This window comes from Schistocerca americana, chromosome 8 (assembly GCF_021461395.2).
Source record: "Schistocerca americana isolate TAMUIC-IGC-003095 chromosome 8, iqSchAmer2.1, whole genome shotgun sequence".
NCBI classification, from domain to species: Eukaryota; Metazoa; Arthropoda; class Insecta; order Orthoptera; family Acrididae; genus Schistocerca; species Schistocerca americana.
Genome location: NC_060126.1, coordinates 237,800,729 through 237,820,870, shown reverse-complemented (window position 1 = coordinate 237,820,870; position 20,142 = coordinate 237,800,729). Strand labels below are relative to the sequence as shown.

The 20,142-nt window shown below is 43.1% G+C and overlaps 1 protein-coding gene across 1 annotated transcript in view; it reads right to left on the bottom strand.

Moving 5' to 3' along the window:
* LOC124545710 (netrin receptor UNC5C) overlaps positions 1–20,142 on the bottom strand; it is a 227,348-nt gene that overhangs the window by 12,988 nt on the left and 194,218 nt on the right. The window contains exons 9-12 of the mRNA XM_047124654.1: positions 18,769–19,115; positions 8,139–8,384; positions 2,379–2,525; positions 1,456–1,724 (exon numbers count right to left, since the gene is read on the bottom strand). Coding sequence (XP_046980610.1) covers positions 1,456–1,724; positions 2,379–2,525; positions 8,139–8,384; positions 18,769–19,115 — 1,009 coding nt within the window. The remainder of the gene's footprint in view (positions 1–1,455; positions 1,725–2,378; positions 2,526–8,138; positions 8,385–18,768; positions 19,116–20,142) is intronic.

Here is a 20,142-nt window from a genome sequence, read left to right as displayed (position 1 = left end):
AAATTGCAAGGCCATCCCTGAGTATCTGACACAAATGTCGAATGCATCCGCCATAGTTTACAAGGAGTTCGCAGAAATCCATTCGCTGACCTTCATTTACCAGCAGGATAGGGCACTGCCACACTGGCATCTGGAAGTGAGAGAATTTTTAAATAAAAGGATTACTGGATAATGGATCGGCTGCACTCGACCAAATGATTCAGCCTGCCATTACTGGCCTCCAAGGTCATCAGACCTGACTGTATGTGATTATTTCTTGTGGAGCTTTATAAAAGAATCTATGTGTGTCTGTTACCAACAACAATGAACTGAGACTTCACATAACAGCAGCTGTGGAAGCTGTAACTCAAGACATGCACACTGAAATGTGGGAACAATTTGAATACCACATTGACATATGCTGTGCATTTCAAGGAAGGGGGGAGGGGCATATTGAACACCTAAAAAGATATGAAAAAACAAAACTTTTTGAGTTTCCCATTCATCACAAAACAAAATTCATTGTAGATGTTTATTAGTTTCAGAAATACAGATGTGTCAAAACGGATGATTCTTTTTGTCACACCATGTAGTTCATTGCTCCACCAAACTATAATAAATTGCTACTAGCAGGGTAGCAAGCTCTTTCACAAATTCTTTGTAGAATCTTACAGCTATCTCATCTGGTCCTGATGCTTTTCTGCTACTAAGCAACTGTAGTTGCCTTTCTATTCTGTGATCAGTAACCTCAGTATCTGCCATTTTGATGTTTGTATGATGATTAAAGGAGGGACTGTGTTACGATCTTCCATGGTGAAACAAGTTTGTAAGACTGAATTCAGTATTTTGGCCTTCTCTCTATTATCTTACATTTCAGTGCCATTATAGTCACTGAGTGAATGAGTGAAGGATTTTGAATGGCTTACTCATTTTATATTTTTAGCCTGTTTACTCAGATTGGTTGACAAAATTTTACTTTAAAAGTCATTGAACGCTTCTCTGACTGTTCTTCTTACACTACTTTTTCTTTGCTCAGCTGGTTCCAAGCAATAACATAACAACTTTTTGTGTGATGAAGACAATGGCATGAAAAACAGTTTCAATTTGATGTCTTTCAAAATACTCCACATACTATCTGTCTTTACTTTTGATGCCACTGATCAGTTACATACAGCAAACATTTTCGTCATTACAGTTTAGGACTTTGTACCACAATTATTAAGCTAAGGTGTTATTATTAGTTTTGTTTTATTCTAAAATACTCAAAATAGTGAGGTATTAGGAATACCTTGATTAACATTAATCTACTAACAACCTTGAGTTTTTTCAGTGGCATGTAATGAAATCTGGTGGGTCAGAAACCATCAAAACTGGCAGACAATTTGCAACTATAACTACCACATAATTTTGCTAGTACTCACAGTGCAATTTCAGTGCATTGTAAAAGGAAATAATGGATACAATTAATATGTGTACCTGAAGGGTGAATGTGAAGCACTGGCTGGGGATGACCTCAGAGAGCTGCAACCACTGCTTGTAGTAACAGTCAGAGTGGTGAGTCCAGGGGTTAGGGGCACTGCACCAAGGTCAGGCTGCACCCTTAGGACAACTTTGCTGTTGTTACCCTGCTGGCAAGCTGCTACTGAGAGTGACAATGGCTGTTGTGGCACTGTTGTGCGTTCCAGTGAGAATGAGCAGTGCAAGTGACCGTGACTTGGGTTCCACACATGCTGGAACGGTATCTCCTGAAACAGAGAGATGAACAACACATCATATATAATCGTTTTTCTAAAAATCTTAAATCTACCTATGACTGTTCTCTTTGTAGAACATCTGACGAAAGTGCACCAGATGAATAAATCACACTTTACGGCAAGAAAAAACAGGCAACCTCTCACTGTTTAGAGAAAGTGTGAAGCATAAAAAGAAGTTATTGAGCACTAACTCAAATTTTAGAAAATAATAGTATAATCTGAAATTACCTACGGTCCTAAACTATCAAAGAAGAAAGTGACACTGCAAACAGCTTTAACAAAGAAGTTTTTACAATGATGGATTAAAATTATTTTACAATTTTTTTCTCTTAATGTCCATATTAATGCTTTATGGAGGAAGATTAAGATTTAAAGTCCTGTTACTGATAAGGTCATTAGAGATGAAACATAAGCTCAAATTAAGGAACAACAGGGAAGGAAATTAGCAATGACCTTTTAAAGGACACTATCTCAGCATATGCCAAGAATAGTTTAATTAAAGCATGGAAAATCTGAATTTGGGCAGCCAGGCAGAGATCTGAACTGTTGACATGCTTTATAATGTACTATCAGAAAGCACTTCAGATCCTCACAAAATATATGCATAGTGTACATAAAATAGAAATCTAAGGTACTATATCTCACCTGATGTCCAGCTTGTGGTTTGCTGTGCCAGCCAGGACCAACATCTTCAAGGCTCAGTATGAGGGGTCCACCACCATCCTCAAAGTGCAAGGTCCTAGGAAGGTCCAGCAACTGTGCACCCAATGTTGCCTCTTCACGTTCCACACTCTAAAGTGAAATTGTGTATTGTAAGCCTTCAGATATACTGTGACATGCCAATCACATTTAAAGGAATATGCACTGTATGAAATAATATCTTCCATAGGATTAATTATATCAAATACAGTGTATCCCCAATTATTAATCTGGGTATCCAGTTTGCTGATTATTTTTCTCTAGCAAACTGCAATAAGCAACTCACTCCATGACAATGACTGCCAATTCTATTGTTTAAGTCGCTGTGTGACGACAAAGTACCATTTCCTTGTTATCGGCCAGTCTGTTCTGTATAACTGAAAACAAACTCAGTTTTCTGTTGTTAATTGGCACTTGAGTGTCAACAAAGCAAGTTAGAAGAAATTTGATAAAGAGATGATAGAGAAATGAGACATGTGTTGACATTAAAACAAAAGCCAGAATTAATCAAAAGATATGAGAAGGGGGAAGCTGCTAAAATACTAAGTGCTGATTATGGTACTGGAATTCAAACTACTTGTGAAATTAAAAAGAATAAGCAGAAAATACAGAAGCATAAAAAGATCTATCTAGATCTGACGAATTAGATGCTGCTCTTATGCAGTGGTTTAGCCACAAACGAGCAGAAGATGTTATTGTTTCAGGTATGATGTATGCCAAGAAAGCTAGATCTTTTTATGAAGCTCTAGAGTTAAAGGAAGAATTTAATGCATCATCTGGTTGGCTAACCAGATTCAAACAAGAGATGGCATTTGCAAACTTACTGTGCAAGGAGACAGGCTTAGTTCAAATGCTGCGGCAGCTGTTTCCTTCTGGGAAGAGTTCCAGAAATTTGTGGAAGAAGAGAACTTCACACCTAACCAAATTTATAATGCAGGCAAAAGTGGTCTGTATTGGATGTGTCTACCAACCAGAAATGTTGCTTTTAAGACCTAAGTTTGTACTCCTGAATATAAGTCATCTAAAGAATACATTACAATTTTGAGCAATGCTAATGCTTCTGGGACCTACAAAATGGAACTATTAATGGCTGGAAAATAAAAAAAAAAAACCTCAAGGATATTGCAGCTAAGGCTCTCCCTGTGCATTATTATGACCAAAAAGGGGCATGGATGGGTAATGGAAATTTTCAAAAACTGTTACTACCCACATTTTGTACCACAAGTTCAGCGAGTTCTAGAAGAGAAAGAATTGCTACAGAAGGGTGTTGTATTGCTTGACAATGCCCCTTTACACTCCAATGAGATGATTCTTGTATCTGATGATGGTCTCATCGTAAATAAGTTTTTACCTTCTAATGTGACTGCCAATGGACCAAAGCGTAATTGCATTGGTAAAATGGCTCTACTGGACTGGTCTAGTGAGAATGCTGGTTGATGAGGATGATTTTGTGGTATTCTGAAAGAAATGGACAATATTGTAGCTGCCATACATGGGATTCCTGATGCCTGGCAGGAAGTCTGGCAGACCTTGACAGCTGGTGTACCACATTGTGATGTGTTGATACTTTACTAGGTTATATGGGCCAGAGGGGGTTTCAGTACAATGATATTATTGCTGCAACAAAAATTTGAATGCAGTGCAAAAAAAAAAAAAAGGTCAGCTCCTCTCAGTAGCAGACCAACATTACAAACTATTTTAAGAAATAAACAGGCCTAAAGTACCTATCCACACAACTTGGATAAACTTTCAAACGCAGAATGCATTATTGAAAATAACTCAATTACTCATGCTTTTCCATTATTCATGCACCTTCTCCCCCACATTATCCCAAATAATCAGGAGTGTACTGTATTTGGTATTTGATGGTTGCCATTTGTTCTTCACTATCTTTTTTTTAAAGAGAAGTTGTGGTCATTTTCTAAACGCCATCTCAATAACATAATCATCTGTGATAGTGTGTTCATATGGTGCTGTTTTATTTATTTACCCCAAATGCATAGAGAACTGGCCTAGAAGGAATTGTTCATTCAATATATTTTTAGTGAACAACAATTGTATTTAGTAGGTGACTCCAGTGTTTAGGAAATTGAGTAAAGGAATATAAAGTTCCTTGCAAAGGTTGTGAAATTGGTTAAATACAAAATTGTTTCTCATATAGGTAAACACAATGGCAGTGAACATGACTGACAAATTGAAACTGTACGTTAATATGAACTCAAACCAAAATACTTTCATAAAGAGTATGTTAGCAAGTGCAGTATCTGAACGTATCTTATCGAGCTTTAATTTGCCAGTAATCCCGTCCCTAAGTCCCAAACTATGCAGAACTGCTGAAATACCAAATGAAATTTGTCACACCTAAATGACTTCAAAATAAAGAATCTGGCATACCTGCTTTCTTTCATTTGTTAGTGTCGTATATTGTCACCTTTTAAAAGTAATTCATTAAGCCATACTAAAATTTTCAGAGTGTTGTGGTCTGAATTTGAGAACTGAGTACTTCCTATTATTATATTTGTCCCTTAGTGACATAACTGATTTCTCTCTTTTTCAAACCAATATATCTAGTCGCGGACTCAATTATGGGCAGAAAGACAATCTGCATAAATAATTGAGGTCATTTAATTTGGCCCATAAAGGTGCTGGTTATCGAGGAACACACATTTTTAGCAACCGCAAAAATGTTAGTTACTAATAAAGTACAATTTAATAGGAGCTTAAGAGATTTATTAATATTCAATTCCTTCCACTTTATTGTGAAATTTCTTAATAGAACCATCTTTTACTTATTTCATGTCCTTGAGTACTTGGGATTCTGGAAGAAATTTTAGAATATCAGTACTTGTGTAAACATTTCATATTTCAGTTCTTGTGACATCTATCTTATACTCTGAAATCCAATCTGTCCTATTCCATTTACAAATATGTCAACTGAAAATAAATTGGCTGCCTTAGTGACACAAAATGCTAAAAGTAGACAAAGGAAAAATGGGGGAAACACCTCCAAGGAATGTGGAATATGTCAAGGAACGTTGTTCCAATGATCAAAATGACTGGAATGCTGCTACACTGCAACTAGATAGTCAGGTAAAAGCTTGCAAGAGCAGAAAAATCAGCTTGTAGTCAGGTAAGCAACAAATGTATATACTATTTGGTATGCACCCTACGCTCTCTTACCTTGTTCATACAATGCCTAAGCAAGATATATGATGGGCACAGCAGTATTTTGATGCAGACTTCCTCGTACACTGATTCTTTAAACTTAACCACTGAGATCAATGTCACATTTTCCCCTAAGATTCTTTTAAATTTATGTTAGATATGGATTATACTAATCTGGCATAAACCTAGTACTGTGCCTCTGATTTTTTTTCAATGTCTACTGCCATGCTTACTTTATAACACCAAACAAAGGGGCAGTACTGAACAACTGACTGCACTATGTCTTTTCCGCCATTTCATTTACAGATGCACTACACATTTTTTATATACTTGAGCATTTTCTCTGTATGGTTCTATGTAATTCTAAAGCAGGCTTTTTCACAATCCTGTGGGACTAACACCCAGCTTGATCACAGTTAAATTGCAGGTTTTTGGTCTTTGATTTTGATTTGTCAGTTAAGATTTCATGCAATTAATAAAAATGTCTCCTGAGTGTTGTTGCACACCTCTCAGCCCTTATATGAGTGCATGGTGTCTGTTCTTTCAGATATGTCCAAAGGAACTGACATCATGTGGAATCCAGAGTTATGGTTCTCTCTATCCCTAGTCCCCATCCACATCCTCCATATTTTGAATTCCCACTGAAGGGTGAACGTAAATGTGCATCCCCACTGACGGTTGTAGATTCGTAGTCCATTGAAGCTTATCAGTCATATAAATGTGTGGTATTTGTTCTTTTGGACATATCCGATAGGACAGACATCACATGGATTATGTATAGCTGTGGGGAGGGGGGGGGGGGGAGAAATAGTAAAGGAAAGGAAAGGAACTAATATCAGCTGCATCAGGGCTTTACATTGAATCAATGGTGATGAATGATAATGTGTATCAGCCCAAGGCTCGAACTGAAGAACCATCAGTGCAGATGCACATTTACATTTGACCTCCAGCAGTAATCTAAAATTAGCGAGCACGGAGGGCAGGGATGGGAGCTGCAGATAAGAGACTGCACTAGGTGCCAGTGCAAGCATTTCCCATTAACACTATGTCCGGGTGGCACTGCGGTTAACACAACTGTCTAATGAGGAGGAGATTCTGGGTTCAAGTTCTGGTCCAGCACACATTTTCACTCATCCCCACTGATTCCGCATGAAGTCCCAATGCAGCTGACATCATTAGTTTTTTCCCTTTCCTTCCACCCCCCCTCCCTCACCACGTCAACTTCACTGATTGGCTGGAAATGTAGTGAACAAAACTTCACATTGTTGAGTGGATATACGAAGTCTTTCTGCAAAATGTCAGGTCTTCTGCTGTTTACTATTTTTTTGGTCTTAGAAGAAAGTGACATTCTGTAGTAAATATCTGTACGTCACAAGAGAATCGTAAACAATCTGCCCTGAGATACTCATCAACCTGTCACCACAGGCGTAATGATGAAACGTCAAACGTAATATAAATGTTACCCAACAAAGAAGGAACCGATTCCACTACTGTTGCTACATCTGAGAAATTTTCAACGCTTTCGCTTTTGAAGCAAAATTAGTAACACTTAAAGAAAATGTTCATCCACTGGAAAGTCGAGTGAAGTGTAATAATGCGCGAGTCATCAGACTCCACACAAAGTTGTTAGGTGACAAGAAGAACAGGCAGCTACAAAAGTATATGTTTCTCATGCACGAAATGTTTTTATATTCTCTTGATTTCAGTGGTATAAGCTGCATTTATTTACATAATCGAAAGTATTTCTTGAAGAGTAAGTTGTAGTTTATAGCAATGAGGCAGAGATTCGGCAATTTTTACATTTATTTCACCACAGTTCAGTCTGCCGAGAATTCTTCCGGGTTGTATGGCCGGGGTCCAAGGAACTCTTCAATCCCTGACGTTTCGTCCAAAGCTACGTTGAACATCTTTGACATGCTCCTGATTGTGCTGAGTCTTGTCGAGCGTCGAAGAACTGCCTAAATACCGTCGAAAGTTGGCGTGGTCTGGATTTCACGTGTTAGCAGAGATAAACCTTGTCAATGATAAAATATAACTATCGATCATAGTAAGTCAAAGATAAAAATTTCTCATCCACTGTCCATATATCGCTGAGTTTCATAGCTTCTTCTTTTCTGTTAAAATGATCCCCACGGTTATATATTTTGATGGCTTCTCTGTACAGCCGTGGATAATAGTTCGTCATAGTACATAAAACTTCAGTTTCCGAAAATTTCACTACGTGAAGATATCCAATGTAGCTTTGCACGAAACTTCAGGGATTGAAGAGTTCCATGGACCACGGCCATACAACCTGGAAGAATTCTCGGCAGGTGAAAAATCCGGTCGTGAAAGCCTTCATTGTATGACAGCTCAGTCTGTCGATAATTTACTATTGTTTCGAACACTAAAACATAATAAGTAAGAAGAAAAATAACTGAAACGTTGATCGTACGGCTGCTTTCTCGGCGCTGGTGTTGTTCCAGCTGTCAGACTGGAACAATCTCCACAGCAGCGAGTGTCATGACCGTGTATGTTAGACCTTGCTGTACTGCAGCGTACCTGTAGCGCCTCGCGTGTGTCCTCGAGCACGTAGACGCGCAAGCTGCAGTTGGGCAGCGCGACCAGCGGCGGCACAGGCGGGCCGAACAGTGCGAGACGCAGGCTCTTCCTGGCGGCGCGCGGCCGCGCAGGCCGGCCCACCAGCACGCAGCGCGTGCCCGCCTCGCACGCCAGGTGCACGCGGCCCGGGTCCAGCTGCGCGTACACCGCCGTGTTGATCGTCTCCTCGCCCAGCACCGCCTCCTCCTGAAAAGTCACGAGGTCTCGTCAGGGACACGCTACTGAACAAAAGGTACCGATACTTTACTCACAACGGAAGGCCCCAGGCTAGGGATGGCGAGTTATCGCCGAAACAACTGTAAGTAGGCTGTTTAGGTTTTTATGTTGGTAACGCCACGTAGCGCTCTGTATGAAAATCACTGACTGTGCTGTATGCAGTCTGTGGCTGGTTTGCATTGTTGAAATTTTTGCTATTGTAGTGTTTGGCAGTTGGATGCATGGAGGTAGAATAAGGGGAGATAGCGCTACAGACTTACGCTGTACGCTGTTTTGAAGCCAGTGGGCGGGGCCTGCCACCATCTTGGATCCCCCAAAACATTAGCAGACGAGTGTTTACAATTCCTTGTTGTTCGTTATTTCTGTCGTGTGCACGCGTTATTTATTTTATATAGTAAATGTTACAATGTTTTAGTGAACAACACAGCATAAGGAACGCACCTTTAACTGTTTTTCTGGTCTTAAATGCGTATTCGATACAGTAATTCAACACCAAAATATGAAGCTTCTGGCCTCAGTACTGTAATTCCTTTTTGTTTATACACTTCGAATAACCGAGAAGAGGAGTATGTGCTATGAAAAGCGTGCTTTTGTAATCCATTTCTATTCACTTTCATTGTGTCTGTGTCGATAATTGATAAAGCTAGAACTCCAAAAGCAATGATTGACAGTTTAGAGGCACCGATTTGTATTCGTTGCATTTTCAAGTCAAATGCAAATTTTCAATGTTCAAGTTTGCAAGAAGCTTGCCTTATTTCCTTTGGTGTCCCATAGATGGATGCAGGGATGATATAAACAAGCCAGCTGTCATGTCAACAAAGTGAACGGTTCGTTAAATTATGAAGGAAAAGAACGGAATTTAAGATTGTCAGGCACATTGTAGTTTACACATCTACTTTGTTTTTAAATTGTACCTACCAAGTGACATTCAGTGTGGCAAATATCAGCAATTTACAGGGTAACACGACAACACAGTGATTAATGATCTAAATAGCCTGGACACAGATAGGGAACTTCGCCTTAACAAATATGTAATCCTTTAAGTACTCATAATTTAACCATTGTAACGTGTGTTCCATAGATTTTGCTGAAGATTTAATGAACTACATGAAGTTACAGTTCTTTTATATTAAATTATCGCATTTTAAAACATTAGTCCCCATTTCCATGATATTTCTTGCCATGACTTTTCAGTTACTTGGGAATAACCAAACAATGAAAACCAAGTGTATTGCTCACCTCCAGAGAGTTCTTCGCATTGGACTGATAGGAAATCTAAAGTCAAATCACAGAAATAAAACCATACTGTAGAACTTTACAGTGCATCAGAATTTCAAGTATATATAAGAAAATAGCGCTTAAATAAGTCCACTTACGAATGAAATGGGATTTGTTTAAACTTTAGACTACAATCAGAACGATTAGTACACCAGTAAGCGACGCAAGCCGGCATTTTTTATCAAAACACTTCACGACTACACGGAATCAAACTACCAGAAGCGAATGTTTTGGGGTAGTTAACATGGCGAATCTTGACTTGGGTCGGCTTCAAGTTTGTGACTTCATGACAACTCCTCTTATTTTTACCTCCATGGTTGGATGCGAACAGCGCGTAGCGTTCTGCAGTTGGAGGCGAGCCGCCAGCAGTGGTTGGATGTGGGGAGAGAGAGATGGCAGAATTTTGAGAGCGGACGATCTGGACGTGTGTCCATCAGAAAGAGTAAATTTGTAATACTGTATATCATGAACTGATATATATATATATATATATATATATATATATATATATATATATATGATGACTTTTGAATATTATTAAGGTAAATACATTGGTTGTTCTCTATCAAAATATTTCATTTGCTTACTGTACCTATCAGTAGTTAGTGCCTTCAGTAGTTAGAATCTTTTATTTAGTTGGCAGTATTGGCGCTCGCTGTATTGTAGTAGTTCGAGTAACGAAGATTTTTGTGAGGTAAGTAATTCATGAAAGGTATAGGTTATTGTTAGTCGGGGCCATTCTTTTGTAGGGATTATTGAAAGTCACATTGCGCTGCGCTAAAAAATATTGTGTGTCAGTTTAGAGTTGATCAGAATAAGAAAAGAGAGAAATGTCTGAGTATGTTCAGTTCTGCTCAGCTGTTTGAAAATTAAGTAACGTAAGAGGTTTATCAGCACAGTAATTCATTATTTTTTTTAAGGGGACGTTACACAACCAATTTTTCGGTTATATCGTTTTTTTCCACGCCAGTTTAAGGGGAGTTGGAACGCACTATTCCGACAGTGTTACATTTAGTTTCTTGGCTGCCCTGTATTTCAGGAACGACTGTAGCCATTGACATGAAACTTTTACAGGACATTAAACTGTATGTTCTGAGTCTACGGAACTATAATATTTGCATTTCAGCCACTGCTTTCAGAAATACAATTTTTTAACTAAACGGTTAAAACTTTGGGTACTTTTTTTGTACGTTATCCTAAATAATTTTAATTATACATAACATTATGTTCTTCTTTTAGTTCGGTAGACTCAGGATGTGTATGTTATTACTCCCTGAAAATTTGAATACTCTACTCGAAGTGGTTTCTGAGATTTAGGGAAAAATGCAACAGAAAATGTAAATTTTCAGGAACGGCATCTAAAGTTGCAAAAGACTGTAGCTCACTTAATATATGCTTAATTTTTTTATTTCTAGTCAGTCAGAAGCACCCTGCACCAACCCGCCAGGTTAGCCGAGAGCGCTAATGCGCTGCTTCCTGGACTCGGGTAGGCGCACCGCCCCGGATCGAATCCGCCCAGCGGATTACCGGCGTCGGTCGGTGTGTCGGCCAGCCTGGATGTGGTTTTTAGGCGGTTTTCACATCCCACTAGGTGAATACCGGGCTGGTCCCACATTCCGCCTCAGTTCCACGACTCGCGGACGTCTGAACACGTTCGCACTACTCCATGAATTACACTAAATGCAGACAGCAGGGGTACACAAATTCCGTCCCGGGGGGGTACGGGGTGGCAGCAGGAAGGGCATCCGGCTACCCCTTTCCACTAACTTTGCCAAATCCGTTCCTAACAATGCCGACACTGCGTCAGCGCGGGACATGGCAGCAGTGAAAGAAAACCGCCCTGCACCATACTGTATATCATCCTCTTGATCTTTTCCCAAGTTCTTTCTTCTTTTCTTCTTTCTTGACTTCTTAGTGGCCAACTGTGCTGCATACTCTGCTTAATCGATGCGAACCTTGTCCACCTGTTCAAGTTCTCTGATGCAGTTTCCTCCAGGATTAATTCCCATATGCTGTAGCACTTTTACCCTACCAATGTTGCCATCATTAAAAGCAACAACAACATCACTGAGCCCCCACTTCAGTCTCTTCATTCCCACAAAAAAATTTTTTTTTGTCAGCAAGTCCATATAAGATTATTGAACGACTCATTGCGATTTTGAGTCTGACCATGCAGACACTTCTTCAGAAATTCAGGATTTGCCAGGTGTCTGTAAATAGGTTTTGTGATATACTACTCTCTGCTACTACTGTCGCGCAGCACTGCACCGCGCCTGTAACAGCAAAATGTAGCACGCTGGAACTTAACGTCGCGCCAGTGAACAGCACAATACTGCACCGACTTCCAACAAACGGCAAAAATAAATTTAAAAAAATGGCTCTGAGCACTATGGGGCTTAACATCTGAGGTCATCAGTCCCCTAGAACTTAGAACTACTTAAATCTAACTAACCTAAGGACATCACACACATACATGCCCGAGGGAAGATTGGAACCTGCGACCGTAGCAGTCGCGCCGTTTCGGACTGAAGGAAGCGCCGAGAACCGCTCGACCACCGCGGTCGGCAATAAATTCATACCTTTCCGAAACTTTTTTTTTCGCTTTGACCCTCCACAAAAAGTGTAAAGCGGAAATGCTTGTCGGTTATTACATTTAGGATGTTGGTTTGCTAAAAAAAGTCTGCATCATTCGTGACCTTTTACTTTATTACTTCACTGTTACTGACTTCATTGGCCAGAGACTTTGCACGCGTAATCGACATATATTACTGAAGCCAACTATAAAATTATGTTGTCGTAAGACACGTAGTTTAAGAGATAAGGTGTGATAAACACTGAGTAGCGCGAAAAACCAGGTTTTCTTAAAAGTTTAAATATTCTGTGCTTCAATACCACAAAATTTTCATTGAACTAAAAAAAAAGTGTCAGAAGGTAGTTCTCCCAACACCCTAACAGTTTATCATGTACAATTGTCAAATTATAAAAAACTGTTCGAATTCTGCCTCGAGCATGGATGTGTGTGATATCCTTAGGTTAGTTAGGTTTAAGTAGTTCTAAGTCTAGGGGACTTATGACCTCAGGTGTTAGGTCCCATAGTGCTGAGAGTCATTTGAACCATTTTTATAATCAGACTATCCCTATTTAATACGTTATAACACGGAAACTAATTACCGTATGGGAACCAAACTTGGCACCATTAATATCGAGGACATGCGGAAGAGAGGTATTGTAGAATCAGTTCAACTGAAACACTTGTAATGTGCTTCTAGGGTACACCATACCATTACAAACCGGTACCATTACTGCTACAAAAGGGGCTCAATATGGCGCCCTTGAGCGTACAGAAGAGTCTGAAAGCGCATGACTGCATTCTGCACAGCAGAACGAAACATGTATGTAGCTCTCTTGATAAGCTGCGCTTCAGATCAGCACATGTGTGAATGTTCCCCTAGTAAACTCTGTCCTTCAGGTAGCCCCACAACCAGAAATCAGAGGGAGTGAGATCAAGCGATCGTGCTGGCTAAGCGTTTGGAAACGATCGGCCGATAATTCCAAATGGGTTTCGGAGAAGCAGGTGAAGTTCACGAGCGGTGTGCGGTGGGGCCCCAACTTGCGTGAAAACTGTTGAGTTCAACGACTCTCTCTCCTGTAGGGTGGGTATGACATGCTGGCGAAGCATATCGCAGTAGCGCTGGCCAGTCAAACAGCACGTCTTTGATCCTTGAACACCAACCTGTTCAGAAGAGAATGAGCCAACGATGAATGTAGTCGTGAAGCTGCGCCATACGGTGACATGTTCACCATAAAGAGGAACTTCGTGCACAGTGACTGGAGGTGAAGATACCCACACTCGGCGATTCTGTGCGTTCACCTCACCCGTCAGAGAAAAATGATCTTCGTTTGTCCACAGGGTGGTCCAGGGCCAGCTCTCGCCAACTTCAATCATTGCGAGAGAGACAAGTGAACACGTCGTTGCGTGTCCTGTGGTGCAGTCTACTGTTCGATGTGGATCTTGTATAGGTACTATTTGAGAATGATTCGAAGCACCTTCCGTACAGTGGACCATGGGATGTTCAATTTTCGTGACACAGCACGCGCACTGCTTGACGACCGGAAATTGCGAGCAGCGTTGTCTGCCATAGCAACAGCAATTTCATAAACCACCTGTGGTGCAGCCGGTCGTCGGTCTCTTTCCGGAGCGATGCCCAGTCCTCCAATTGATCCGAACTTTTTCATCATGTTCCTCACAGCAGGTAGAGAAAGAGGACCCTTTCAACCGGTGATGTTCTCGAAGTGCGACTGCAGCCTTACTGTCGTTTTACTGTTCCCCTAGTGAACCCTATGCTTAAGGTAGTCCCGCAACCAGAAATCAGAGGGAGTGAGGTCAGGTGATCGTCCTGGCCAATAATTTGGAAACGACCGGCCGATAGTTCCAAATGTGTTTCGGAGAAGCAGGTGAAATTCACGAGCGATGTGCGGTGGAGCCCCATCTCGCGTGAAAACTGTTGAGTTCAATTCGTCTCTCTCCTGTAGGGCAGGTATGACATGCTGGCGAAGCATATCGCAATAACGCTGGCCAGTCACACAGCCCGTCTTTGGTACTTGAGCGGAGCGCTGAACTGTTAAAAAAAGATTGGGCCAATGATGAATGTAGCTGTGAAGCTACACCATACGGTGATACGTTTACCATACAGAGGAACTTCATGCACAGTGACTGGAGGTGAAGTTTCCCATATTCGGCCGTTCTGTGTGTTCACCTCACCCGTCAGACAAAAATGATCTTCGTTTGTCCGCAGGAGGGTCCAGGGCCAACCTTCGTCAACTTCAATCCTTGCGAAAAAGTGGAGAGCGAAGACAATACGCCGTTGTGCGTCCTGTGGTGCATGCTGCCGTACGATATGGTTCTTGTACAGATAACATTTGAGAATGGTTCGAAGCACCTTCCGTACAGTGGACCACAGGATGTTCAACTGTCGTGGCACAGCACACGCATTGCTGACGATCGGGAACTGCGCGCAGCGTTGTCTTTCATAGCAACAGCGATTTCATCAACCACCTGTGATGCAACCGGTAGTCGGCCTCTTCCCCTAGCGACGGCCAGTTCTACAGCTAATTCGAACTTCATTATGCTCCGCACAGCAGGTGGAGAAAGAGGACCATTCCGTAATACTTTAAGTAGTCGATATTCTCGAAGTGCAGCTGCAACATTACTGTTGTTTTGATAATAGAGCTTCATGAATAATGTCCTGCTCCTTTTGTACAAGCTCATGTTGACACGTCAACAAGTGCACTGCGACTGATCAGGTGTGTGAGACTATAGGTTCGTATGAGCAGTTACAAGCGGGCTCGTGCGCATTTATAGAGCTGAATTCGCGTTTGAGCAGTGCCTTCCTTCCGCTTCTGGCTACTTGAAGCGTGGCTATTTGCCGTATGAGCAGTAGCAGCAAGTAGCCAGAAGCTACCCAGTAAAATTTTTCTGGCGCGCCCAAGCTGCCAGATTCGCGCACGCGCAGAGCAAGCTGAGTTATAGTGGGGGTCCTTCCCCACGTGACCCGTGTATATGTTTCGTGTCTTCGTAATATTGCTGGTCTCTTCGTTTACAGCTCCCACGTCAAATGAAATCATGACAGATTTCTGTGACCGGGTGAATTAATATACATTCTCATAACCACGAAAGACCAAAATAAGTTAGTAGTTTCAATTTTCTGATGTTATATTTGTAGTGTTAGCAGTTAGCCAACACTACGAACACTACCTGGGTGAGGAAGCCGATATGCACGCGTTAACCCACGCAGGCTAGAGATAAGTCTGAAACAGGATACGTAATGAATGCTATAAAGAAAAGTACGTAGCTGCTGGAATACTTAACTTTAATCCATCATTGTTGTACATCGCTCTTGACGATACAAGTGAGACTCTGTAGATACAGGCAATGTTACTAATGGCGCCTTGCTAGGTCGTAGCCATTGACTTAGCTGAAGGCTATTCTAACTATCTGCTCTGCAAATGAGCGAGGCTTCGTCAGTGTGCATCGCTAGCTACGTCGTCCGTACAACTGGGGCGAGTGCTAGGAAGTCTCTCTAGACCTGCCGTGTGGTGGCGCTCGGTCTGCGATCACTGACAGTGGCGACACGCGGGTCCGACATGTACTAATGGACCGCGGCCGATTTAAAGCCACCACCTAGCAAGTGTGGTGTCTGGCGGTGACACCACAATATTATTTCCACGTTATTAGGAATCAACCATTATTGTCTTAATGAAGCTATTTATGTCTGTTTTATAGAGAAATTTGCTTCTATTAATTTTTTTCCGCTGAGGCAGTTAGTTTATTTGAAACGAAGTGTTTCATTCCGCACTATTGGCTACTTTCAACTTCGTTCAATTTGAAGTACAAATTTTCATTTTCTGGGACGAATGAAGTTATACCATAATAAAGAACCAAACATGAGAATACAGACTGGACCTCCAAGAAAATTGGTATCACGAAAACCACATGAAAAGCTGAGTATCAGGTACTTCAGAGTGCAACTGGACATAGAAATGTGCAAGTAGAGGGGAATGAAACATTTTAGTATGGTTTATGAAATTCCTTCGGTGCTGGAGTAGTCTCTGATGTCCTGTTCCTTTTATGACACTGTAAGATGTCTTAATGCTATATACGTACGAACATACGTAAACACTGACTTGAAGCTGACTAAGTAGGCAAATTTGGTCAGTAGTTTTGAACTAAATATTTTGTTTCAAATATAATGACAGCTGTAGCAGAATTTTACAAATCTGCCTTCTGTGAAACAGTGTTTTTCTATCACAAGACCAGAAGTTATTTCTTAATTTGTGTTCACGTCTTAAATTTATAGAACACCATTCTATGCTAAATTGTAGACTGGCGGCATACCGTGTTTTATCGTTTAAACTTCCCACATGGCTTCACATTTATTCCTAGAGTAGAATATAAACTGTCAGTTGTACAGTTTCTTTGCCTCACAGACAACCATATTAATTTTTTACACATTTTGAAATAGTCATGAAATTTATTGTCCTTTGTTCCGGTGTAAGCTACACAAGAAACTGTCTTTTTTTTTTTTTTGCAAGAAATTTGTATTCCATCCTACCAGCTCTTTGCAGTCCCGTGGAGATATAAACCTGTTGGAAATGCTACATAACAATATTGCAGAGTACGAATTAAAAAAAGAAAAATTCTGTCAAAGTCTCCACATAGCAAAATTTTATGGTACATGGAGCTGTGGAGTATAATTTTGAAATGATATTTTGCCAAGAACTGCTTCCTTATTTGCATCCTTTATCTGGGTGGGATATGATAAAACAATTGCCCTAAGTACAACTCTGTACGTCCTCTCAACAACACGCCGCAGGGCTGCACATTGTCACGTGATGCCCCACCATGCACGAAATTCCACCAGAAAAGTGACGAAAAGCGTATGAGCAGAGTAAGCACCAAGCACGGGCTGCCTACGTCATCGTAGCTGCGCATGCGCAGTACAGCCTGTTGTCTGGCACTGTCTGGTAACTGCTCAAATGAACCTTACGAATCACGATGACTGATCATGGCACCTGGTGGCCATAGTTGGAACTGGACGGAGGTGCTGTGACGCACGGAACTCGTGCACCCCATACTCTGGATATTAATGGTACAAAGTCTGGTACTCGTATAGTAATTGGTCTCCGTGTTATAATGTGTCAAATGAGGAAAGTTTAATTACAACCAGCCGATACATTAGACTCGTATTCGCTCTCTCACTTGCCACGAGTACTCGGCGAGAGCGTGCGTGCAGCACAGACTCACCTGCCAGAAGGTCGGCTGCCTGGGTGGCGTGGGGAAAGTTTAATTATAATCAGCCAGTACATTATTAGACTCGTACTCGCTCTGTACAGCAGACTAACTTGCCGCGAGTACTCGGCAAGAGTGCATGTGCAGCACACACTGACCTGCCAGAAGGGCGGCTGCCCGGGCGGTGTGGGGAAAGTCTAATTATAACCAGCCGGTACATTATCAGACTCGTACTCACTCTCTGCAGCAGACTCACTTGCCGCGAGTACTCGGCAAGAGTGCGCGTGCAGTACGGACTGACCTGCCAGAAGGAAGGGTGCCCGGGTGGCGTGGGGAAAGTTTTATTATAACCAGCCGGTACATTATTAGACTCATACTCGCTCTCTGCGGCAGACTCACTTGCCGCGAGTACTCGGCAAGAGTGCGTGTGCAGCACGGACTGACCTGCCAGAAGGGCGGCTGGCCGGGCGGCGTGGGCAAAGTTTAATTATAACCAGCTGGTACACTATTAGACTCCTACTCAATCTCTACAGGAGACTCACTTGCTGCGAGTACTCGGCGAGAAGGCGTGCGCAGCATGGACTGACCGGGTGCCCGGGCGGCGTGGGGAAAGTTTAATTATAACCAGCCGGTAGATTATTAGACTCGTACTCGCTCTCTGCAGCAGACTCACTTGCCGCGAGTACTCAGCGAGAGTGCGCGCGCAGCACGGACTGACCTGCCAGAAGGATGGGTGCCCGGGCGGCGTGGGGAAAGTTTAATTATAACCAGCCAGTACATTATCAGACTTGTACTCACTCTCTGCAGCAGACTCACTTGCCGCGAGTACTCGGCGAGAGTGCGTGTGCAGCACGGACTGACCTGCCAGAAGGATGGGTGCCCGGCGGCGTGGGGAAAGTTTAATTATAACCAGCCGGTACATTATTAGACTCATACTCGCCCTCTACAGCAGACTCACTTGCCACGAGTACTCGGCGAGAGTGCCGTGCAGCACGGACTGACCTGCCAGAAGAGCGGTTGCCCGGGCGGCGTGGGGAAAGTTTAATTATAACCAGCCGGTACATTATTAGACTCATACTTGCCCTCTACAGCAGACTCACTTGCCACGAGTACTCGGCGAGAGTGCCATGCAGCACGGACTGACCTGCCAGAAGAGCGGTTGCCCGGGCGGTGTGGGGAAAGTTTAATTATAACCAGCCGGTACATTATTAGACTCGTACTTGCCCTCTACAGCAGACTCACTTGCCATGAGTACTCGGCGAGAGTGCGCGTGCAGCACGGACTGACCTGCCAGAAGGGCGGCTGTCCGGGCGGCGTGTCGCAGCACCAGACGGAGAGGCGCCAGGCGTCGTGCGGCGGCGCGGCGCAGTGCTGGAAGCTGAGGATGAGCGGCTTGGCGAGTTCGAGGCGCAGCGGGCCGCACATGACGACGGGCGAGAGGCGCACGCAGCCGTCTGGCAGCGGCGGGCGCGCGTCGCGCAGCAGCGCCACCAGCACGCGCTGGCGCCGCCCGCGCGCCACGCCGCCCTGCGGCACCGTCAGCGCCACGCCCAGCTCGGGCAGCTCGAGGCGCGCGCCCGCCGCCGTCGCTACGCCCGCCGCGCTCAGCTCCGGCTCCAGCGACGCCTGCAGCACTGCGAACGGGAAAGCGTACTCCATCAACACAGGGCTGCGGCTGGTCGCACTGGTGCTGCGGCGTTGCTGCCCCACCATACCAACATATCGAACCCTCTGGGCCGCTGTAAGTGGCCTAGAATTCGTACAGCTCGCGTAAGATAACTTGGCCCCTGTGGAGAAACAAACTCCCGTTCTCAGCGCTGCGCTAGTCCACCCTCTGTCCCAAAGGGCCAGCCTCACCTCATCTCGCTTTCGACTACAACGAAGGGACCGAACGAATTTCCCTTCACCGATTTGATACAACTGACTGGATGCGTGGGGCATCAATAGGACTTTAACATACACTACTGGCCATTAAAATTGCTACACCAGGAAGATGACGTGCTACACACGCGAAATTTAACCGACAGTGAGAAGACGCTGGGATATGCAAATGATTAGCTTTTCAGAGCATTCACACAAGGTTGGCACCGGTGGCGATACCTACAACGTGCTGACAGCGATTTCTCACACACAAACAGCAGTTAACTGGCGTTGCCTGGTGAAACGTTGTTGTGATGCCTCGTGTAAGGAGGAGAAATGCGTACCACTACGTTTCCGACTTTGATAAAGGTCAGATTGTAGCCTATCGCGATTGTGGTTTATCGTATCGCGACATTGCTGCTCGCGTTGGTCGAGATGCAATGACTGTTAGCAGAATATGGAATCGGTGCGTTTAGGAGGGTAATACGGAACGCCGTGCTGGATCCCAGCGGACTCGTATCACTAGCAGTCGAGATGACAGGCATCTTATCTGCATGGCTGTAACGGATCGTGCATCCACATCTCGATCCCTGAGTCAACAGATGGGGACGTTTGCATGAACAGTTCGACGACGTTTGCAGCAACGTGGACTATCAGTTCGGAGACCATGGCTGCGGTTACCCTTGACGCTGCATCACTGACAGGAGTGCCTGCGATGGTGTACTCAATGACGAACCTGGGTGCACGAACGGCAAAACGTCATTTTTTCGGATGAATCCAGGTTCTGTTTACAGCATCTCG